This window comes from Nerophis lumbriciformis, linkage group LG22, assembly GCF_033978685.3.
Source record: "Nerophis lumbriciformis linkage group LG22, RoL_Nlum_v2.1, whole genome shotgun sequence".
NCBI classification, from domain to species: domain Eukaryota; kingdom Metazoa; phylum Chordata; class Actinopteri; order Syngnathiformes; family Syngnathidae; genus Nerophis; species Nerophis lumbriciformis.
This window is the reverse complement of record NC_084569.2, coordinates 26,968,186-26,988,744: the sequence shown is the minus strand read 5'-3', so window position 1 is coordinate 26,988,744 and position 20,559 is coordinate 26,968,186. Positions and strand designations below refer to the sequence as shown.

General features: G+C 41.5%; 1 protein-coding gene across 2 annotated transcripts in view; it reads right to left on the bottom strand.

Annotated features, from left to right (window-relative positions):
* The window catches only part of LOC133615155 (microtubule-associated serine/threonine-protein kinase 1-like), a 137,546-nt gene that overhangs the window by 59,879 nt on the left and 57,108 nt on the right, over nt 1-20,559 (bottom strand). The window contains exons 3-7 of one of the 2 annotated variants that reach the window (XM_061973531.1): nt 16,434-16,528; nt 14,620-14,695; nt 7,543-7,615; nt 3,108-3,268; nt 2,902-2,977 (exon numbers count right to left, since the gene is read on the bottom strand). In XM_061973531.1, the coding sequence (XP_061829515.1) occupies nt 2,902-2,977; nt 3,108-3,268; nt 7,543-7,615; nt 14,620-14,695; nt 16,434-16,528 (481 nt within the window). Of the gene's footprint in view, nt 1-2,901; nt 2,978-3,107; nt 3,269-7,542; nt 7,616-11,785; nt 11,961-14,619; nt 14,696-16,433; nt 16,529-20,559 lie in introns of those variants that run through there. The other variant, XM_072915703.1, reaches the window with a different exon arrangement.

Below are 20,559 nucleotides of genomic sequence, written 5' to 3'. Positions count from 1 at the left end.
GAGTTTGCCCAACCAGTCTACATGTGCTTTGTGGACTTGGAGAAGGCATTCGACCGTGTACCCCGGGAAGTCCTGTGGGGAGTGCTCAGAGAGTTGGGGTAACGGACTGTCTTATTGTGGCAGTTCGCTCCCTGTATAATCAGTGTCAGAGCTTGGTCCGCATTGCCGGCAGTAATCGGACACGTTTCCAGTGAGGGTTGGACTCCGCCAAGGCTGCCCTTTGTCACGGATTCTGTTCATAACCTTTATGGACAGAATTTCTAGGCGCAGTCAAGGCGTTGAGGGTATCTGGTTTGGTGGCTGCAGGATTAGGTCTCTGCTTTTTGCAGATGATGTGGTCCTCATGGCTTCCTCCGGCAAAGATCTTCAGCTCTCACTGGATCGGTTCGCAGCCGAGTGTGAAGCGACTGGGATGGGAATCAGCACCTCCAAGTCCGAGTCCATGGTTCTCTCCTGGAAAAGGGTGGAGTGCCATCTCCGGGTTGGGGAGGAGATCTTGCCCCAAGTGGAGGAGTTCAAGTACCTCGGAGTCTTGTTCACGAGTGGGGGAAGAGTGGATCGTGAGATCGACAGGCGGATCGGTGCGGCGTCTTCAGTAATGCGGACGCTGTATCAATCCGTTGTGGTGAAGAAGGAGCTGAGCCGGAAGGCAAAGCTCTCGATTTACCGGTCGATCTACGTTCCCATCCTCACCTATGGTCATGAGCTTTGGGTCATGACCGAAAGGACAAGATCACGGGTACAAGCAGCCGAAATGAGTTTCCTCCGCCGAGTGGCGGGGCTCTCCCTTAGAGATAGGGTGAGAAGCTCTGTCATTCGGGGGGAGCTCAAAGTAAAGCCGCTGCTCTTCCACATCGAGAGGAGCCAGATGAGGTGGTTCGGGCATCTGGTCAGGATGCCACCCGAACGCCTCCTTAGGAAGGTGTTTCGGGCACGTCCGACCGGTAGGAGGCCACAGGGAAGACCCAGGACACGCTGGGAAGACTATCTCTCCCGGCTGGTCTGGGAACGCCTCGGGATCCCCCGGGAGGAGCTGGACGAAGTGGCTGGGGAGAGGGAAGTCTGGGCTTCCCTGCTTAAGCTGCTGCCCCCGCGACCCAACCTTGGATAAGCGGAAGAAGATGGATGGATGGATGGACATTAAACATATGTTTCTTATTGCAAGTTTGTCCTTAAATAAAATAGCGAACATATAAGACAACTTGGCTTTTGGTAGTAAGTAAACAAACAAAGGCTCCTAATTAGTCTGCTGACATATGCAGTAACATATTGTGTCATTTATCATTCTATTATTTTGTCAACATTATAAAGGACAAACTGTAAAAAATGATTATTAATCTACTTGTTCATTTACTGTTAATATCTGCTTATTTTCTGTTTTAAAATGTTCTATCTACACTTCTGTTAAAATGTAATAATCACTTATTCTTCTGTGGTTTGACACTTTACATTAGTTTTGGATAATACCACACATTTAGATATCGATCCGATACCAAGTCGTTACAGGATCATTCAAAGTCCTCATGTGTCCAGGGACGTATTTCCTGAGTTTATAAACATAATATGAATTTTTAAATTTTTGTTAGCGGTGAGTTATTGTATCTTCCTACGGTGTGTAGTGAAGCATGTTTAGCTATTCCACGTCCTGCAGTGATAATGTTACTTCTAAAAAACTTACTTTATTTGTCGCCATGGAGGCGAGGATTAGTGATTTAGTAGAAGTAGCTAAAACACTGCAGACTGCGGATGGATGTTAGCCGCTCGCTAGCTAGCCATGTCTTAACCTCTTAAGGCCTTAGTGGCCACATGCATGGACAGCACCTTTAAGCTCTTATTTCCAAACTTGTGTACACTACTGAATTGGGGTCTTATGCCTACATATGGACACTTATACTGCTATCTGGTGGTGTCAGAAGAGTATAACATACAATGGAATTTGGGAAAAAAAGTCAAAAAATAAAAATGTGCATGTCACTACACAGGAAGTACACATTTGTGTACTTATGGACTAAGTACATCATATTAAAAGATGATTTTTAGTTTTTATTCTAATTAGGGTTCAATAAGCCCAAATAGCAAAGATAAAATAAAAAAAAGCATGTAAACAAACAGCTTGGGCCTTAAGAGGTTAAAGCACTTCTTCCTGAGGGCGTTTCAGTGTTATAACTTCACCTTTATCTTTAGTTTTTAGACCAAAATACATCCGTTCTCCCTTTTCTGTCTATACACTGTGTCTGCTTATAAGTACTCCGTGTGTGTACCCTGCCGAACATGCACCTCTGCTCGTAAAACCAGCAATGTCATGACGTGGGGGGGGGGGGGGGGGGCTGGTACCTTTTAGAGACGGTATATTACCGAATATAATTCATTAGTTTTGCAGTACTATACTATACTACTATACCAGTGGTTCTTAACCTGGGGTTGAACCCTAGGGGTTTGGTGAGTCGGTCTCAGGGGTTCGGCGGAGGTCAAAACACACCCGACTCTTCGTGTAAATACAAACTTCTCCCCATCGGCAATTTACGGATACGGCAACAGCTGACTGATTTGCAGGTGTGTAATTAGTTGTGAGTTTATGCACTGTGTTGGTTTTGTTGTTTGAACAAGGTGATGTTCATGCACGGTTCATTTTATGCACCAGTAAAAAAAACATGGTAACACTTTAGTATGGGGAACATATTCACCATTAATTAAAAAAAATTATTTTTTTTTTCACCAAAGAAAGGTTCGGTGAATGCGCATATGAAACTGCTGCGGTTCGGTACCTCCAACAAGGTTAAGAACCACTGTACTATACTACACTAGTACCGCGATACCGTACAACCCTACTACATGTATATCATATCTTTTTTTTTAACATTTAAAAAAATAAATAAATATCATAATACTTTAGATTATTACCTTTGGAAAGCGCTCCTTGTACACGTGGTTCATCATGACGATCTCGTTATCATAGCACGAGGAGGAGCGTCCAGGGCTGGAAGAAAGACCAAAGTCAGGATTTGGAACTTTGTCATAGACTCAACAACCACAAATGAACTTTGCTTGAACCCGAAACAAACTCATCTGTGGCTATGTGATCTTACTCCAGCGGGCCTGCTGCTGACCTGAGACTGCGGGAGCGCGGGCGCATGTGCGGAGAGGAGCGTCCGCCGTCATCGTCGGTGATGCTCTCCGTGCTGCCAAAGTGCTTGGACAGGAAGTGGAGCTCGTCCATGGTGGGCTGGAAGGGCAGCTGGTGCAGACGCTCCTGGGAGGAACTGGACGACTGCAGGAGGCCAAGGAACAGGAAGCACGTGGCGATGGAGAAAGGAAGCCAGGGCGAATGTTGGCAGAAGAGGAAGGCAAACAAGAATGAGGCCGATCAGGAAAAAAAAATGCAGTACAGTTGCAGATATTTGACAACAAACAAAACAAGAACCAAGACTTTTTCAGTAAACACACAATCTCAGGCACTTGGTAACTGTTGACAGCAGAAACAAGACCAGCCAGTGTGGCTGGGACATGTCTAGCTCGGTAGTTAGCACGCTCGTTTCTCATGCGGACCACTCTGGTTTGAGTCCCATGCAGAACTGAGAAAGCAGGGACCACAATACGTAAAGTTGTGCCGTGACCCGGATTAGAGGGAGGTTCAGAGGGGTAAGTGTAACGGAGTGCAGCCAGTGTTGCTGCTGGGACATGTGTACGTCTAGCTCGGTAGTTAGCACGCTTGTTTCTCATGCGGACCACTCGGGTTCGAGTCCTGTCCATAACTGAGAAAGCAGGGATCATGGCGGTTAAAGTGGTGCCGTGACCCGGATTAGAGGGCGGTTCAGGCGGGTGAGTGTGGCTGGGACATGTGTGCGTTAGTAACCCTCACTCCCTGACCACCTCAAGAGCAAGGCTGGCTATCGGGTTCAGTTCAGTCTTTCCTGTCTAGTCTTTGGTTGCGCCCTAAAAAGTGTTAATACTGTAAGTATTGTACTTATTACGTGCCGGCTGTTTGATTGGAACGTGCGTCTTAGTTGTCGTTTTCATTAACAAATTTGGAGGTGTTGAAATCCCATGTAAAATCGCCAGTAGCATGTCAATAGCAAAGCAAATGTATATTAGCATCAAGTTAGCACATTTTTTGGAAAAGTGGAGCCTTACTTCACTTACATTGGAGCGTTTTTTGGAGTCAATTTCTTTGCAGGCATTGAAAATTGCAACATTACCTCAGGGTATTTTGGCTAAGTCCGCTCTTAGTGCTGCTGGAGTGATCAAGCTCAACCCAGGTTAGATTTTAGGTGAATCGGTTCCTGGTGGAATTTGGTCAGTGCCAAAAAAGTACTGTATTCGGTCCTTACCCATAACTGCATTCATTTATTTAATATATTAAATATCTCCTTATTTCTCTTTTATTACAAGCAATATTGTGAGCAAAATAAATAATGTTTAATTTAAATCATTCGGTTTTTGCACTTGAAGTCCTCCAGTGTCCAGGGACTTGTTTCCTGAGTTTGTAAACAATAACAAAAACAACAAAAAACGTGAGGTGATGACCCTGCGATGAGGTGGCGACTTGTCCAGGGTGTACCCCGCCTTCCGCCCGATTGTAGCTGAGATAGGCTCCAGCGCCCCCCGCGACCCCGAAGGGAATAAGCGGTAGAAAATGGATGGATGGATGGACAAAAAACGATTTTTGTAATACCAAAAAAAAAAATCAATGTAATCAATGTACTGATACCATACTTGGTATAGTTATAGTCAATATTTGTATCGATCCCCCGAAAACCGTTAATATTCAAGAGCTCTATCGTAGCGGTCAGCAGGGCTTCTTATATCCTCCTGTGTGGTGTAGTGTAGCATGTTTAGCTATTCATCGTCATGTAGGCCTCCAGTGATAATGGTACCTGCAAGAAGCTTACTTTATGTGCATAGTAAATATTAATGAAGTGTTTCGATCAATTCATTGAATCAATGTATTGTACAAGGGACTGCCTCTCAGTAATGTTACCATGTTCAATGTCAGCAGAGCAAGTATGCCTGATGGGAAACACGCGTACAGTAAGGCTCCACTCATCAAATACGCTAGCTTGATGCTGGACATTGGATTTTCCGTAGACATGCTACTGATTAGCATGAAGCTATTTTACGTGGCGAGTTCACCAGCTCCAGATTTGGTCATTAAAAAACTACAACTAAGATACACATTACAATCAAACAACTGGGTTGTAATAAGTACAGTACTTACAGTATTAACCCTTTTTAGGGCGCGACAAAGAACCAAATTCAGCTTTGTGGCTACTCCCTGACTAGGCAACACACCGTCTACTGCCATCTAGTGTCTTGGAATTGCAACTGCATGCAAAGTTTACTAATTCTTGCAAATGAGACACAGAAGTGTAAGAAATGAACTGGACAGCACAGTTATTATCAGGCACCAACTACCTTGCGGCCACAGCTCCAATCAGCCGCCTCGACAATAGAGGCGCGGAACATGGTCCACTCGGACTCAATGTCCAGCACCTCCCTCGTGACATGTTCAAAGTTCTTTCGGAGGTGGGAATCGAAACTCTCTCTGACAGGAGACTCTGCCAGACGTTCCCAGCAGACCCTCACAATGCGTTTGGGCCTGCCAGGTCTGTCCGGCATCCTCCCCCACCATCGCAGCCAACTCACCACCAGGTGGTGATCGGTAGAAAGCTCCGCCCCTCTCTTCACCCGAGTGTCCAAAACATGAGGCCGCAAATCCGATGACACAACTACAAAGTCGATCATGGAACTGCGGCCTAGGGTGTCCTGGTGCCAAGTGCACATATGGACACCCTTATGTTTGAACATGGTGTTTGTTATGGACAATCTGTGACGAGCACAAAAGTCCAATAACAAAACACCACTCGGGTTCAGATCCGGGCGGCCATTCTTACCAATCACGCCTCTCCAGGTTTCACTGTCGTTGCCAACATGAGCGTTGAAGTCACCCAGTAGGACAAGGGAATCACCCGGGGGAGCACTTTCCAGTACTCCCTCGAGTGCATCCAAAAAGGGTGGGTACTCTGAACTGCTGTTTGGTGCGTAAGCACAAACAACAGTCAGGACCCGTCCCCCCACCCGAAGGCGGAGGGAGGCTACCCTCTCGTCCACTGGGTTGAACTCCAACGTGCAGGCTTTGAGCCGGGGGGAAACAAGAATTGCTACCCCAGCTCGTCGCCTCTCACTGCGTGCAACGCCAGTGTGGAAGAGAGTCCAACCCCTCTCGAGAGAACTGGTTCCAGAGCCCTTGCTGTGCGTCGAGGTGAGTCCGACTATATCTAGCCGGAACTTCTCTACCTCGCGCACTAGCTCAGGCTCCTTCCCCCCCAGCGAGGTGACGTTCCACATCCCAAGAGCTAGCTTATGTAGCCAAGGATCGGACCGCCAAGTGCCCTGCCTTCGGCTGCCGCCCAGCTCACAATGCACCCGACCTCTATGGCCCCTCCCATGAGTGGTGAGCCCATTGGAGGAGTGACCCACGTTGCCTCTTCGGGCTGTGCCCGGCCGGGCCTCATGGGGACAGGCCCGGCCACCAGCCGCTCGCCATCGTGCCCCAACTCCGGGCCTGGCTCCAGAGGGGGGCCCCGGTGACCCGCGTCCGGGCGAGGGAAATCTGAGTCCTTGTTGTTTCATTCCCATAGAAGTCTTCGAGCTGCTCTTTGTCTGATCCCTCACCTAGGACCTGTTTGTCTTGGGAGACCCTACCAGGGGGCATGAAAGCCCCCGGACAACATAGCTCCTAGGATCATTGGGACACGCAAACTCCTCTACCACGGTAAGGTGGCAGCTCAGAGAGCTAACTAAAAGCTTTACTAAAAAGATACGTTTTCAAATGTTTCTTAAAAGTGCCAACACAGTCAAGATCCCGGAGGGACTGGTGCAAGTTGTTCCAGGGTCTGGGAGCTATAGCCTGGAATGCCAGGTCTCCACGGGTTTTAAAATTAGTTTTGGGGATCTTTAGAAGACCCTGGCCTGAAGACCCTGAAGAGTAGGTGCATAGCAAGTCAGTGATGTACTAAGGGGCCCCAACGCACGGAAAGTCAGGACTCAAACTATTATTTTCAAACCCATCTGTCAGGACCCGTCAGGCCCGGTCAAATTAGGTTTGAGGTTTTTGTTCCTGTCTAACGCTCTTATTTCTGTTCTACTTCCTGTTTTGTCCTGCCTCTGAGCGCTGATTGTACTCACCTGCCTCCGATGAGTGATCGGGACACTCACCTGCCTCTGATCACTAATCCGAGGGCTTTATATGCCAGCCTTACTTCTCGGCGGCTGCTGGATTAATGTATTCCGTACGCTCGTTGATGCTTCCTGTGCACTTCCCTGCTGCACTATTATGTATACTGTCCATGCAAGAAGGATCTGGTTTCCCATGGCATAGTCTACATGTGTTAATCAGTGGAACACCATTGAATTAAGATGAAGGTAAGAAGCTGGTTTTAAACAGAATTCATGCAATTATTATGTTGATTTAAGTGCATATAAAGATAGTGAGTGAGTAAGTGAGTGAGTGGTGGGTGATGATGTGGACTCAGAGGGACTTACTGTTGAGCTGGGAGTGTTGGTGCCATATCCTGAAGAGGGCAACGACGCTAAAGACCACCGCCGCCCATCCGCTCTGTGTGGAAAATGCAAAATTACTAAAGAGCTCGTTTTATAAGGCAAAATCCAGAACTTCTCAAACGGTGCCTCCATTTTCGTAATGACCATAAGCGCGCCTACCAAAGTAAGTATCAGTTCAAATGTGAACGGCAGCCATCCCTAATTGTCGCTGTTATTAATAATGGCGTTAAGTGCTTAAACTGTAATTATACTATTATTAGGACGCCCTCTTTAAAATACTACCAGCGAAACACAATTTTATTGCAGCAGCTCCCCTTAATGTTGACTTGTACCTCTATATTGGAGAGTTCATGCATTATGTTTAACAGTCTTTGGTGTTGCTCACCTTCTTCATCAAAGTGCTGTTAATCGCAACTTTCTTTCAGTTCAGTTTCAGTTTATGTGGAACATGCATACGATACAATGTAATGCATCACGTTTCCACTTGTTTCATTATAGCACGTCCGAAAAGGAGTAGGAAGAAGCAGAGCTTATTCAATCCTACCCCTTTTCATACCATGGCAATTCTATCCCATTTCCTTGTTCTCTGTAACAGAACAGTGAATAAATAAATAATAAATAATGACTATACCATGGTAAGTAAACAAATATTAAATACATACATAATCTTTTTCGCAAAAAAAAGGGTTTGAGAAGTGTATCATAATTATTGTTCTGTGTACTTTGTGAACACTTGTAATTTGAACAGTCTCTTAAACTGAATTATATTGGTTTGATTTATTTGGTTAATCCATTCCATCATTTAATTCCACAAACTAAAGGTTTAAAGTGTTGTACGTGCATACAAATGTTTTAAGTTAGATTTTCCTCTAAGGTTATATTTCTCCTCTTTTGTTGAGAAGGATTGTTGTACATTCTTGGCTAGCAGATTATAGTTTATATCATTTTAGATGTTTGCAAATGCACCAAATCGTTGAATTTCAATATTTGTGATTTAATAAATAAAGGGTTTGTATGTTCTCTATATCCAACATTATGTATTATTATAACTGATCTCTTTTGTAACACAGTTAGTGAATTAAGCACACATTTGTAGTTGTTTCCTCATATTTCTACACAATAACTCAGATATGTAACACTAGTGAGCAGTAAAGGATATGAAGTGATTTTTGGTCTAGAACATGTTTTGCTTTATTCATTATTGATGTGTTTCTTGCTACTTTATGTTGTATATTTTGTACATGAGATTTCCAGTTCATTTTATCATCTTTTATTACACCCAAAAATTTGTTTTATTTTACTCTTTCAATATCTACTCCATCTATTTGTATTTGTGTTTGATTTCCCCTGTACAGTTACTAAATAGCATTATTTTAGTCTTACTGAGATTCAAAGATAGTCTGTTTTTGTCAAACCATCTTTTTATTGTGTTCATTTCTTCTGATATTATTTGTATTAGCTTCTGTGTGTTCTCTCCTGAACAAAACACAGTTGTATCATCTGCAAATAATACTAATTTTAGGTCCTTTGTAACTTTACAAATGCCGTTTGTATAGAGATTGAACAATTTTGGTCCAAGTATGGATCCCTGAGGTACGCCACAAGATATTGTCAGCTCTGTAGAAGTGTGTTTGCATATCTTCACACATTGCTTCCTGCTGGTTAAGTAGCTTCTAACTCAGTTTAAGACCAACCCTCTGACTCCATACTTTTTCAATTTCTTTGGCCCCATGTCGGATTATTTAGCAAGTTTTGGTGAAAGTATTATGTCCAAAAGCAAATCATACATAGAGTAGGGTGTGCATAAACGGAGGGAACAACAACTCAGTCTTTGAGGCAGACATAAACGCACTAGCAGGATAATAAATATAAACACAACGTCCGTAGCATGAATATATTTATGCGTAATTACAAGAACTGGATCATAGGCTGCATGTTTGTTGTCCTACTGAGTCAGCTGCTGCTCTCATGCAGAGCCATGCCTCACTTTGACAAACCATCAAACACCCCCCGCTGTGTTTCATGACCCCAGTGCGAGCCTCATTTACCCCCTCGTCCAGGTCTGCATTGGAATAAATCAGCACTTTTAGTTCTTTCACGCCCTCTGCTTGGCATTAATATTGGAAGACAAGGCTGAAGAATTAACATCAGAGTGAATATTAAAATATAAATGAAAAATATCAGTGAATGAGCCAGTTGTTTTTCCACCAAATGACAATGCAAACATCCCATGTTGAACACAGGAAGTGAGCCACGAAGAAAGCGTAGGAATAAATAAGACTTGCTTCCTCCTACTCCTTTTCAGGCATGTTTTACAATCAGTTATATTAATTCCAATTGTATACAGCCTTATTGCATTTAAACATATTTGTTTGCTTATTCAACGAAAATACAACACTTAAATTTGCGCCCATTTTTCACGAGATGAACTCAAAAAGAAAAACTAATTCTATGTGCGAGGCCCAGCCAACAACACATGGATGATATATTATACAACAAATGTTTGGCAATAATCAATATCATTGTCAGCATTATTTTAGACCAATTTAAGCATTAATGCGGAGTTTGGCAACCCGGGACTCTGGAGCCGCTAAGCGCCACCCAAGTGGCTCCTTGGAGCCCTTTTCATAAATGTATGAAAATGGAAAATGGTTGGGGGGAAATTTTTTTTTGTTTTAATAAGGTTTCTGTCGGAGGACAAACATGACACAAACCTTCCTAATTGTTATAAATCCTACTCTTTATATTAAACATGCTTCACTGATGAGAGTAATTGGCCAGCGCAGTTTTGTCCTACTAATTTTGGCCGTCCTTGAACTCACGTTAACTCTCAGTCACAGCGGCTGATGGTCGCTGAATTGAGAAAATAAAAGCAACATCATAAAGTTTATGTCCTTCGCTGTATACTTTTAGTGTGGGTACAAGCGTCTCCAGTATTGTCCACACCTGTCTCCATCTAAATACAGCAGTGCGCTCTTAAACACACGGCAGGAAGCGAGGGAAAATTACGTTAAACCAAGCGCTTGGCTCCGTTTACTCCAAGGGGAAATCTCCGGAGCAAAGTCTATGTAGTTAGTCCGCCATCATTATCAAGCCAAACGACGCTAGTGCGCATGCGCCTGACTTCCAGCCATCCATCCATCCATCCGTTTTCTACCGCTTCATGTTGCCTTAAATGCATTAATAAATGACAGTTTTTCGGTAATTAAAAAATGTGATGGTATTACTAACCGTCGGGAATTTTATCTCGAATTATCATTACACCGTTTATTGTTACATTCCTCGTCCATTAATAAGTAAAAAGTCAAGGACAGCATGTTCTTGCCGCAGATATTGGTCAATTTTTTTAGGGCATTATGGCAACTGAGAGGGCGGTCGCGGCTTTTGCATTCGAGCGCTGTAGTAATGCAAGTAACCCTTTCAATTGCAATACAGTTCTTTTTCATTACAGTAAATGGAATGTTAAGAATTTCTTGTTATCCTAAATAAGTAAACCTTAAAAATAAAATTGACTCTCAACCCCTGTCAGCAAAAATTGCACTTCAATAAACATTGAACTTCTTAAAGTCTCTAGAAATATACATAACTTTTGGTTTTCTAAACATTGGAAGGAAGAAAGTGAGTGTCAAGGACACTGCTGAGAAGAAGTGGAAGATATTCATTGAATTAAAGAAAGACATCATTAAAAATATGACCCTGTGCGTGTCGCCAACTTGGCGAAGCAATTTCAGCGTATCACTGCTAGCCTGCACCGTACTGAAGCAGAATGCGTCTAAAGCCAGCAGAGAATGTGAAAAGTAGCAGTAGAGTGGAAAAACAAGGTGCCTCTATATTGAAGCTATTATCATATGTATCGGATTTATGACACATAAAGACTTACACAGTTTGCGGATAAATAGATATGATCGAAATAGTATCAACCTCACAGAGATTCCTGAATCATTTTGAGAGATAATGAAGAAGCCAGTCACGTAAAGGAAAAAACATAGATCCCTTCCCCATCAACAATAATGCTAATCAAGCAGACTTTGTGAGAGCCAACGATTACTTTGGGGAAAATTATGGCCCAGGACCTTATATTTTTTAAACCGTTCACAAAGAAGATGAGCAATACGTTTTAGAAGCAGAATGCTAAACTGATGCTTGTGTTGTTGTCACACTATAGCATTAGCAACATTGCTAGGTGCTAAACATAACAACTAACCCTAATAAAACAAACACTTACTGTAATATTTCCCTTCTACTTGGATGCCGACCGACGGGACGCTCACATAATTCCTTTTGGGTGAAGAATCAATCACAATCCTCACAAAGGGTTAAAAAAAAAGTTGCTGCAACAAGCTTCTTTTTTGCCACCTCTGGGATGTGAAAGTGGACCAACCTGTCAGTCCATGGCCACATTTGTCTTCTAGCAGGTGAGAGATGCATGAATTATAATCTAGAATTAACCTTTAGCAAGTTTGACACCAAGCAGAAGCAGCCAAGTGTGTCAACAATAGCGGAGTAAGCTAACATTAGCTCACTGCTATCAATGCGTAGCTAAAGTAGTCTGTCTGCATTAGTAATTATAATAACAATATAACTCATATTTGGTTAACTTTCAGGTCAGAACATGTAAATGGAGTATTGTTGGCTGTTTCTTGATGTTTTTAGAGAGTATAATGAGAGGACCCTCCATCTGTTGACTCAAATGTGAGCTATTCTTTTACGATTTTGAATGCATAAAAAAGCCAAGCATATGTGTTCTTGTCTTACATAAGGATTGTGAATGATAAACATCACATCTCTTTCACATTTTCCAGTACGACTGACCTAATAATATAGTCAGAGTGCAGACGTGTTACTACAGTGACGTAGAATCTACGGAAATTGTCGAAGATATTCAGAGTGGAATATCCAAAATGGCCGACTGAATTTGTGGCATTTTGTGATGTTTATTTTCACATACTTTGCGGATTGTAAATACAATCGGATATGGTTTAATGGGTACAACAAAACATATAAAGTCAACTTGTTTTTCCACTCTACTGCTTCTTTAGAATAATATCTACATGCCGGACATTTATCTATGAAAATATGGAGAAGCTGCTGATGGAAGGAGATACCGTAGAAGTCCACTCTCCAAGTTAAATGCTGTATATTATTAGTGCAATGCTTCATAAAACTACTGATTGTTTTGCTTTCATACAATATTTCTCATCTAAATATTCCTTTTTCTATCTTATCATATTACATGTTAAAATGACCTTGATTTCAATGAATTTCAGTGGAGTTTTGAGTTATGAGCTCCGCCACAGAACCAGTTTAGCTCGTAAAATTGAGGTGTAAATACAAAACCCAAAACCAGTGAAGTTGGCACGTTGTGTAAATGGTTAATAAAAACAGAATACAATGATTTGCAAATACTTTTCAACCTATATTCAATTTAATAGACTGCAAAGATAAGATACTTAACGTTTGAACTGAAAAACTTAATTTTTGGGCTATTTGGGAACAGGTGGGTGCCATAATTGGGTATAAAAGCAGCTTCCATGAAATGCTCAATCATTCACAAACAAGGATGGGGCGAGGGTCACCCCTTTGTCAACAAATGCGTGATCAAATTGCCCAACAGTTTAAGAACAACATTTCTCAAGCAGCTATTGCAAGGAATTTAGGGATTTCACCATCTACGGTCTGTAATACCATCAAAAAGTTCAGAGAATCTGGACAAATCACTGCACGTAACATTGAATGCCCGTGACCTTCAATCCCTCAGGCGATACTGCATCAAAAAGCGACATCAGTGTGTAAAGGATATCACCACATGGGCTCAGGAACACTTCAGAAAACCACTGTCAGTAACAACAGTTGGTCGCTACATCTGTAAGTGCAAGTTAAAACTCTACGATGCAAAGCGAAAGCCATTTATCAACAACACCCAGAAACGCCACCAGCTTTGCTGGGCCCGAGCTCATCTAAGATGGACTGATGCAAAGTGGAAAAGTGTTCTGTGGTCTGGCAAGTCCACATTTCAAATTGTTTTTGGAAACTGTGGCCGTCGTGTCCTCCGGAACCAAAGAGGGAAAAGAACCATCCGAACTGTTATAGGCGCAAAGTTCAAAAGCCAGCATATGTGATGGTATGGGGGAGTATTAGTGCCCAGGGCATGGGTAACTTACACATCTGTGAAGGCACCATTAATGCTGAATGGTACATACAGGTTTTGGAGCAACATATGTTGCCATCCAAGCAACGTTATCATGGACGCCCCTGCTTATTTCAGCAAGACAACACCAAGGCACGTGTTACAACAGCGTTACAACAAGAGAGTGCGGGTACTAGACTGGCCTGCCTGTATTCCAGACCTGTCTCCCATTGAAAATGTGTGGCGCAATATGAAAACTAAAATACCACAACGGAGACCCCGGACTGTTGAACAACTTAAGTTGTACATCAAGCAAGAATGGGAAAGAATTCCACCTGAAAACCTTAAAAAATTGGTCTCCTCAGTTCCCAAACGTTTACTGAGTGCCATTAATTTCCAAGTTAATGATTATTTGCAAAAAAAAAAATTAGTTTCTCAGTTCGAACATTAAATAGCTTGTCTTTGCAGTCTATTCAATTGGAAATAAGTTGAAAAGGATTTACAAATCATTGTATTCTGTTTTTATGAATTACACAACGTGCCAAATTCACTGGTTTTGAGTTTTGTAATATTTTGTGTTACAAATTTAAAAACAGCAGACATCCAATAATATCACAGTGGCTGCTTACAGTGTGTGTGTGTGTGTGTGTGTACGCGCAATGCAAAAACACCACCACCTGTCCACTCTCACCAGCACGGTCAATAAACACAGAGTGGCTGTGAATGTAATAGCGTTTGCACATGAGTCACCCTGTTAGGCCGCCAGAAGCTGCAAGATGCTGCCTGCTTCCCAGCGTGTGCAACACCTCCCCGACCAATTCATACATCTGACGTTGTTTCCCTTCTTCCCCCCGCCTCACGTGGCACAAAACAGACGGCACAACAAGCGTTTGAAGCACGTAGCGGAGAAGAAAAAAAAAAAGAGCAGTGACCTTCTGGAGGAGGCGAAGGAGAAGTGAGCCGGGTTGCTGGGGGAGAAGTTCCTGGGGCTGTCCAATGGACTGCTGCCTGCAGGGACGACAACACAAGATAATAAGACACAGAAGAAAAAGGTGTGCTTAAACTTCGATTTAAGTGGAGTTTGTGCACACCGTCGTAGCAATGCTGATAACATTCGATGTTGTAGTGTGACGTTTTTTTTTAAACTGCTTCTGGAAAAAGTTTGCCGAACATTTGGTGCAAATAGTGCGCCAAAAGGAACCAAACGATCTCCATGTTTGTTTACAATCAACCCAGGGGGAAGTTGAAAAGGAGCACTTCATTTGCTCACCCTCACACACCTACAGCACAGGAGGGGTCATCTTGCCTTACTGGAGCATTTTTTTTCCATCACTCATCTGAGCTACTGTTGAATATTATCAGATTGATTAAGAATACTAATTAATGATACACAAATAAAATAAAGAAAATGGATGGATGGAAATCAATAAAATATACATACTGTAAATTCCGGGCTATAAGCTGCTACTTTTTTCCTACACTTGGTACCCTGCGGCTTATAAAGCGGTGCGGCTAATTTATTGTTTTTTTCTTTGCTGACGGCGATAATGCAAATAGTTAAAATAAAACATTAGCAAATACACTAAAAAGTCTGTTACTGTTTGTGTTATGGCGCTATCTTTTGGACGAGTTCGCTCACTGCAGGTGCTGCAGTGTCCTTCCATTTAGTGCTTTCAAACGGAAGTACAGGTGCCGTTCCGTCTTCTAGTCGTCCATAGCATTTTTACTCGTATGGATTTTTCATTCATTACTCCAAGCAACGTTTGGAAGTTTTACAATATAACTCAAACTGTTTACTTACTAGACCGTCCCATGTGTGATGTCTGTAGGAGTGGTTTCATGCATATTTGTACGTGCTATGGTTAGCATTAGTTAATATGTTAACACATTCACGGGTGTCTGTGTCAGTATTATTAACTTACAATGACATTGTTTTTGTATTGTTTCAATTTCACAAATTCCTCAGTAAATTCACCAAAACGTCACCATGGAGTTATTGAGTCTGCTTAGCTGATTGGAGAGCTAGATTGCACAGCTAGTGGGTCCATGATGATGACTTCTGTTTTGTTTGATCAGCAGTTTTACTGCCGTTCTACAGACACCCTTTGAAAACAATTAAGGTGTGTAAATAAACATTTACAAAATATTTCTGTGTAAATAACTAATTTCACAATGTATATATCTGCGGCTCATAGTACAGTGCAGCTAATAAATGGAAAATAATATTTTTTTCAAAAAAATTAGTGGGTGCGGCTTATATCCCGCAATATAGTCCATACATTGTATGGTAAATAAAATAGTAATAACTAAAATAATTGAATAATAGTAATAATTATTATTTCGATATCTATCCTGCACCCCTAATAAAAACACAAACCTAGCATGCAGGCTGTTTTTTCTCTCTTTAAAAATCTATAAATTGTCTTGAATTTCATAATTTAAATATGCCAAAATGGCCACCGCATCCTCAGATTCTTCGGTGTGCGATCTTTAGTGGAAAAAGTTTGGATACCCCTTCCTTAAGTCATCCAGCAGATCAAAGATGGACTTGCTGGACAGACCATATGTCAAACATTTTCATTTCTGACAGAAATATGTGTCATCCCTGCCATTTATGCGTAACTGTGCCAGTTTGCACTTACCGTCCAAATGTGCTAAATTAACACATTATTGGCACTATTTCCTACTAACGTTTTAAAAGAGCACATTGGAAGCAGCGTGCACATCAATGTCCTCCTGCACTTACCAAGGTGTCCGGGGAGCGGCAGAGGGGAGTGTGGGCGAGGCAGAGTGGGGGAGGTGGTGGTCAGGATCAGACTTTTCCTGTTGCTTGTGCGACAACTAGGGATCAAAACAGGAGAAAGAAGGGAAAATATATTAGGAGTGTTGGTGTCTGCATCGTATTGAGAAGAAGCAGATATGTACTCAAGTGATAAAGAAAATTACAGTCATTCATCCTCCACTGGACATCTATACTTTAATAACTTTGGATGCCAGTTCTATAATGAACTACAGTACATTCCTCCATAAAATAGATAAACAGCTCTGATAAATTCCTATATTACTTAAAAGAAAACTGGTTTTGTTTAATAACATTCTACCCAAACATTTAATAAAGTCAAATACATATAAGGCAACAAGAGAAGTATCCAACATTTCTCTTTTCTAAAGTAAATGTGTACAGCAGATATCGATCACCTACATCAACAATATGATCATCCACATCAACAATATGACCATCTACATCAACAATATGATCATCTACACCAACAATATGATCATCTACATCAACAATATGATTTTCTACATCAACAACATAATCATCTACATCAACTATATGATCATCTACATAAACTATATGATCATCTACATCAACTATATGACCATCTATATTAACTATATGAACTTCAACATCAACAATATGATCATCTACATCAACAACATGATAATCTACATCAACAATATGATGATCTACATCAACAATATGATAATCTACATCAACAATATGATCATCTACATCAACAATATGATCATGAACATCAACAATATGATTTTCTACATCAACAATATGATCATGTACATCAACAATATGATCATCTACATCAACAATATGATCATCTACACCAACAATATGATCATCTACATCAACAATATGATTTTCTACATCAACAACATAATCATCTACATCAACTATATGATCATCTACATAAACTATATGATCATCTACATCAACTATATGACCATCTATATTAACTATATGAACTTCAACATCAACAATATGATCATCTACATCAACAACATGATAATCTACATCAACAATATGATGATCTACATCAACAATATGATAATCTACATCAACAATATGATTATCTACATTAACAATATGATCATGTACATCAACAATATGATTTTCTACATCAACAACATGATCATTTACATCAACAACATGATCATCTACATCAACAATATGATTTTCTACATCAACAACATGATCATCTACATCAACATCAACTATATGATCATCTATATTAACTACATGAACTTCAACATTAACAATATGATCATCTACATCAACAACATGATAATCTACATCAACAATATGATCATGTACATCAACAATATGATCATCTACATCAACAATATGATCATGTACATCAACAATATGATCATCTACATCAACAATATGATCATGTACATCAACAATATGATCATCTACATCAACAATATGATCATGTACATCAACAATATGATCATCTACATCATCGAAGATCATCTAAGAATTCCAATTAATCTGACAACAGATTTTTCTTTTTGACACCCCTATTGTTTAGGGTGGTCTTTATTCAGTGAAGTATTTGGAGTGTCAATGCTGCAGTGAATCAATACAAGCTGGCTACAAACAAGCGCACACACATGCTTGACCTTAAACGTCTTGGCTTTCAGCGTTGCCTTGCAAGTATTCAGTGTACACCCACAGTGCAACCAACACGCTAACGAGGAGCATTCCAAAGTGATGCTCAGTGGTCGCTGAAGATCAAGCGAGGGCGGGAGGGAGCGAGGCACTCAGTGGAATGAGAACACAAGCAGGCACGGAATGATTGGTGATGAGAGAGATAAAGTGAGGGTGGGGGCTGGGGTTGGCTGCCTAGAATCATGACATGGCAGCTGGATGAGGGGAAGAACATCTCCAGGGGGCAAAGAACCATTTCAATGTAAAACAAGGCAAATCAGAGGCAGTTGAAAGCACTCTTGCAAGGTAAACATGACCTAGATTTCTCTCTCTCCATGGCATACATTTGCTAGGATTCCTATTAACGCTGCACAAACATGACAGAATGTGTAAACCAAACACATGAATGTGTGTGTAAAAAAAAAAAAAAAACGTCGGGGTGCACGCCTGACACTTATGGTCACGTCCTTCCAAGTAGCGGGTTATCCGACTCTGCGGTGCACTGCTGCAAAACTGGCTAAAAAATGTGCATGCTAACAGCTAGCATATGTCATGTACCAGGTTATATGACCCTGAAGTGAACCGCTGTAAAAGTAGCTGAATGAGGTAGTATGCAGTGTTGGGACTAACGCGTTAAAAAGTTAGTTTCGGCGGTAACTAGTAATCTAACGCGTTATTTTTTATATTCAGTAACTCAGTTACCGTTACTACATGATGCATTACTGCGTTATTTTACGTTACTTTTTATGTAGTATCGGCTAGAAACAGAAGATCTGAGTGTGTTTTATTGGAGCGCTGCTGCAGTGTCGTCCTTCTGAATCTTTTGTGTCACAAGCCGGAGGCGCGCTGTGTGTGTGTCTGGGTGTGGGGAGGGGAGGGCAGGGGAGGGGAGGGAAGGGGGCGGGTGTGCAATACAACGTAAATAGTTGGCGAACCAAAAAGTAGTTGGCCAAGCGGACGTGACGACAGGCTGTCCTCACTCAGGTCCGCACGGACCTGGAGGGGGCGTGCCTTAAGTCCGGCTGGAAATCGGGAGAAATTCGGGAGAATGGTTGTCCCGGGGAGAGGCACTGAAATTCGGGAGGGTTGGCAAGTATGAGATATTCTCACTTCTTTTCTTCTTTTCTTTTGTCAAGCACAAAGAAAAGAACATTTTAGTTAAATGTAAGTAGTGTCTGCCCAAAACAACAATTAAAATCTGCCTGGTTAGACTTTGTGTATGTCACGTGTGCCTTCCTTAGGTGAAGCCAGATTAACAGCTATGTTGTTATTATGCTGTTTGTTACTTATGTATGTTATGTTGCAGCTATTTAAAATAGTTTTGTCAATTTGTTCTGGCCTGAAATAAATTGTCCCTTTGAAACATATCTTTGTCTTTGTGTGTTGTATGTAGACCACATTGCTTAGCAGAGTTCAGTGGTGCAAATGCATGTCAAGTTGATCAACACATTGTATTATTCTCCAGTGCAATAACAATACTGAAATGAAGGCTAAAAGGGCATTAATGGGAGCTTTCAAAAAAAAAAGAAGAAGAAAAAAAAAAGTAACTAAATAGTTACTTTTCACAGTAACGCATTACTTTTTGGTGTAAGTAACTGAGTTACTTTTGAAATAAAGTAACTAGTAACTGTAACTAGTTACTGGTTTTCGGTAACTAATCCAACACTGGTAGTATGCTAATGTTAGCATGCTAGCATGGTAAAGTTAGCATGGTAACAGTATGTGTCAAGTACCAGGTTATACGACTCTGCGGTGCACTGCCGCAAAATTGGCTGAAAAAATGAGCATGCTAATAGCTAGCATATGTCAAGTACCAGGTTATATGACCCTGAAGTGAACCGCTGTAAAAGTAGCTAAACAAGTTAGCATGTCAATGTTAGCATGCTAACATGTTAACGTTAGCACGGTAACAGTTAGCATGTGTCAAGTACCAGCTAGGTTATCTGACTCTGCGGGGAATGGCTGCAAAACCGGCTAAAAAAGTTAGCGTGCTAACAACTAGCATACCAAGTTATATGACACTGAAGTGAACCGCTGTAAAAGTAGCTGAACAAGTGAGCATGCTAGCATGTAAAAGTTAGCATGGTAATAGTATGTGTCAAGTACCAGGTTATCTGACTGCGGTGCACGGCTGCAAAACTGGCTAAAAAAGTTAACATGCTAACAGCTAGCAGACCAAGTTATATGACACTGAAGTGAACCAAAGTAGCTTAACAAGGTAGTATGTTAATGTTAGCATGCTAGCATGTTAAAGTTAGCATGGTAACATTAAGCAAGTGTCAAGTACCAGGTTATCTGACTCTGCGGTGCACGGCTGCAAAACTGGCTAAAAAAGTTAGCGTGCTTACAGCTAGCATACCAAGTTATAAGACACTGAAGTGAACCACTGTAAAAGAAGCTGAACAAGGTAGTATGCTAATGT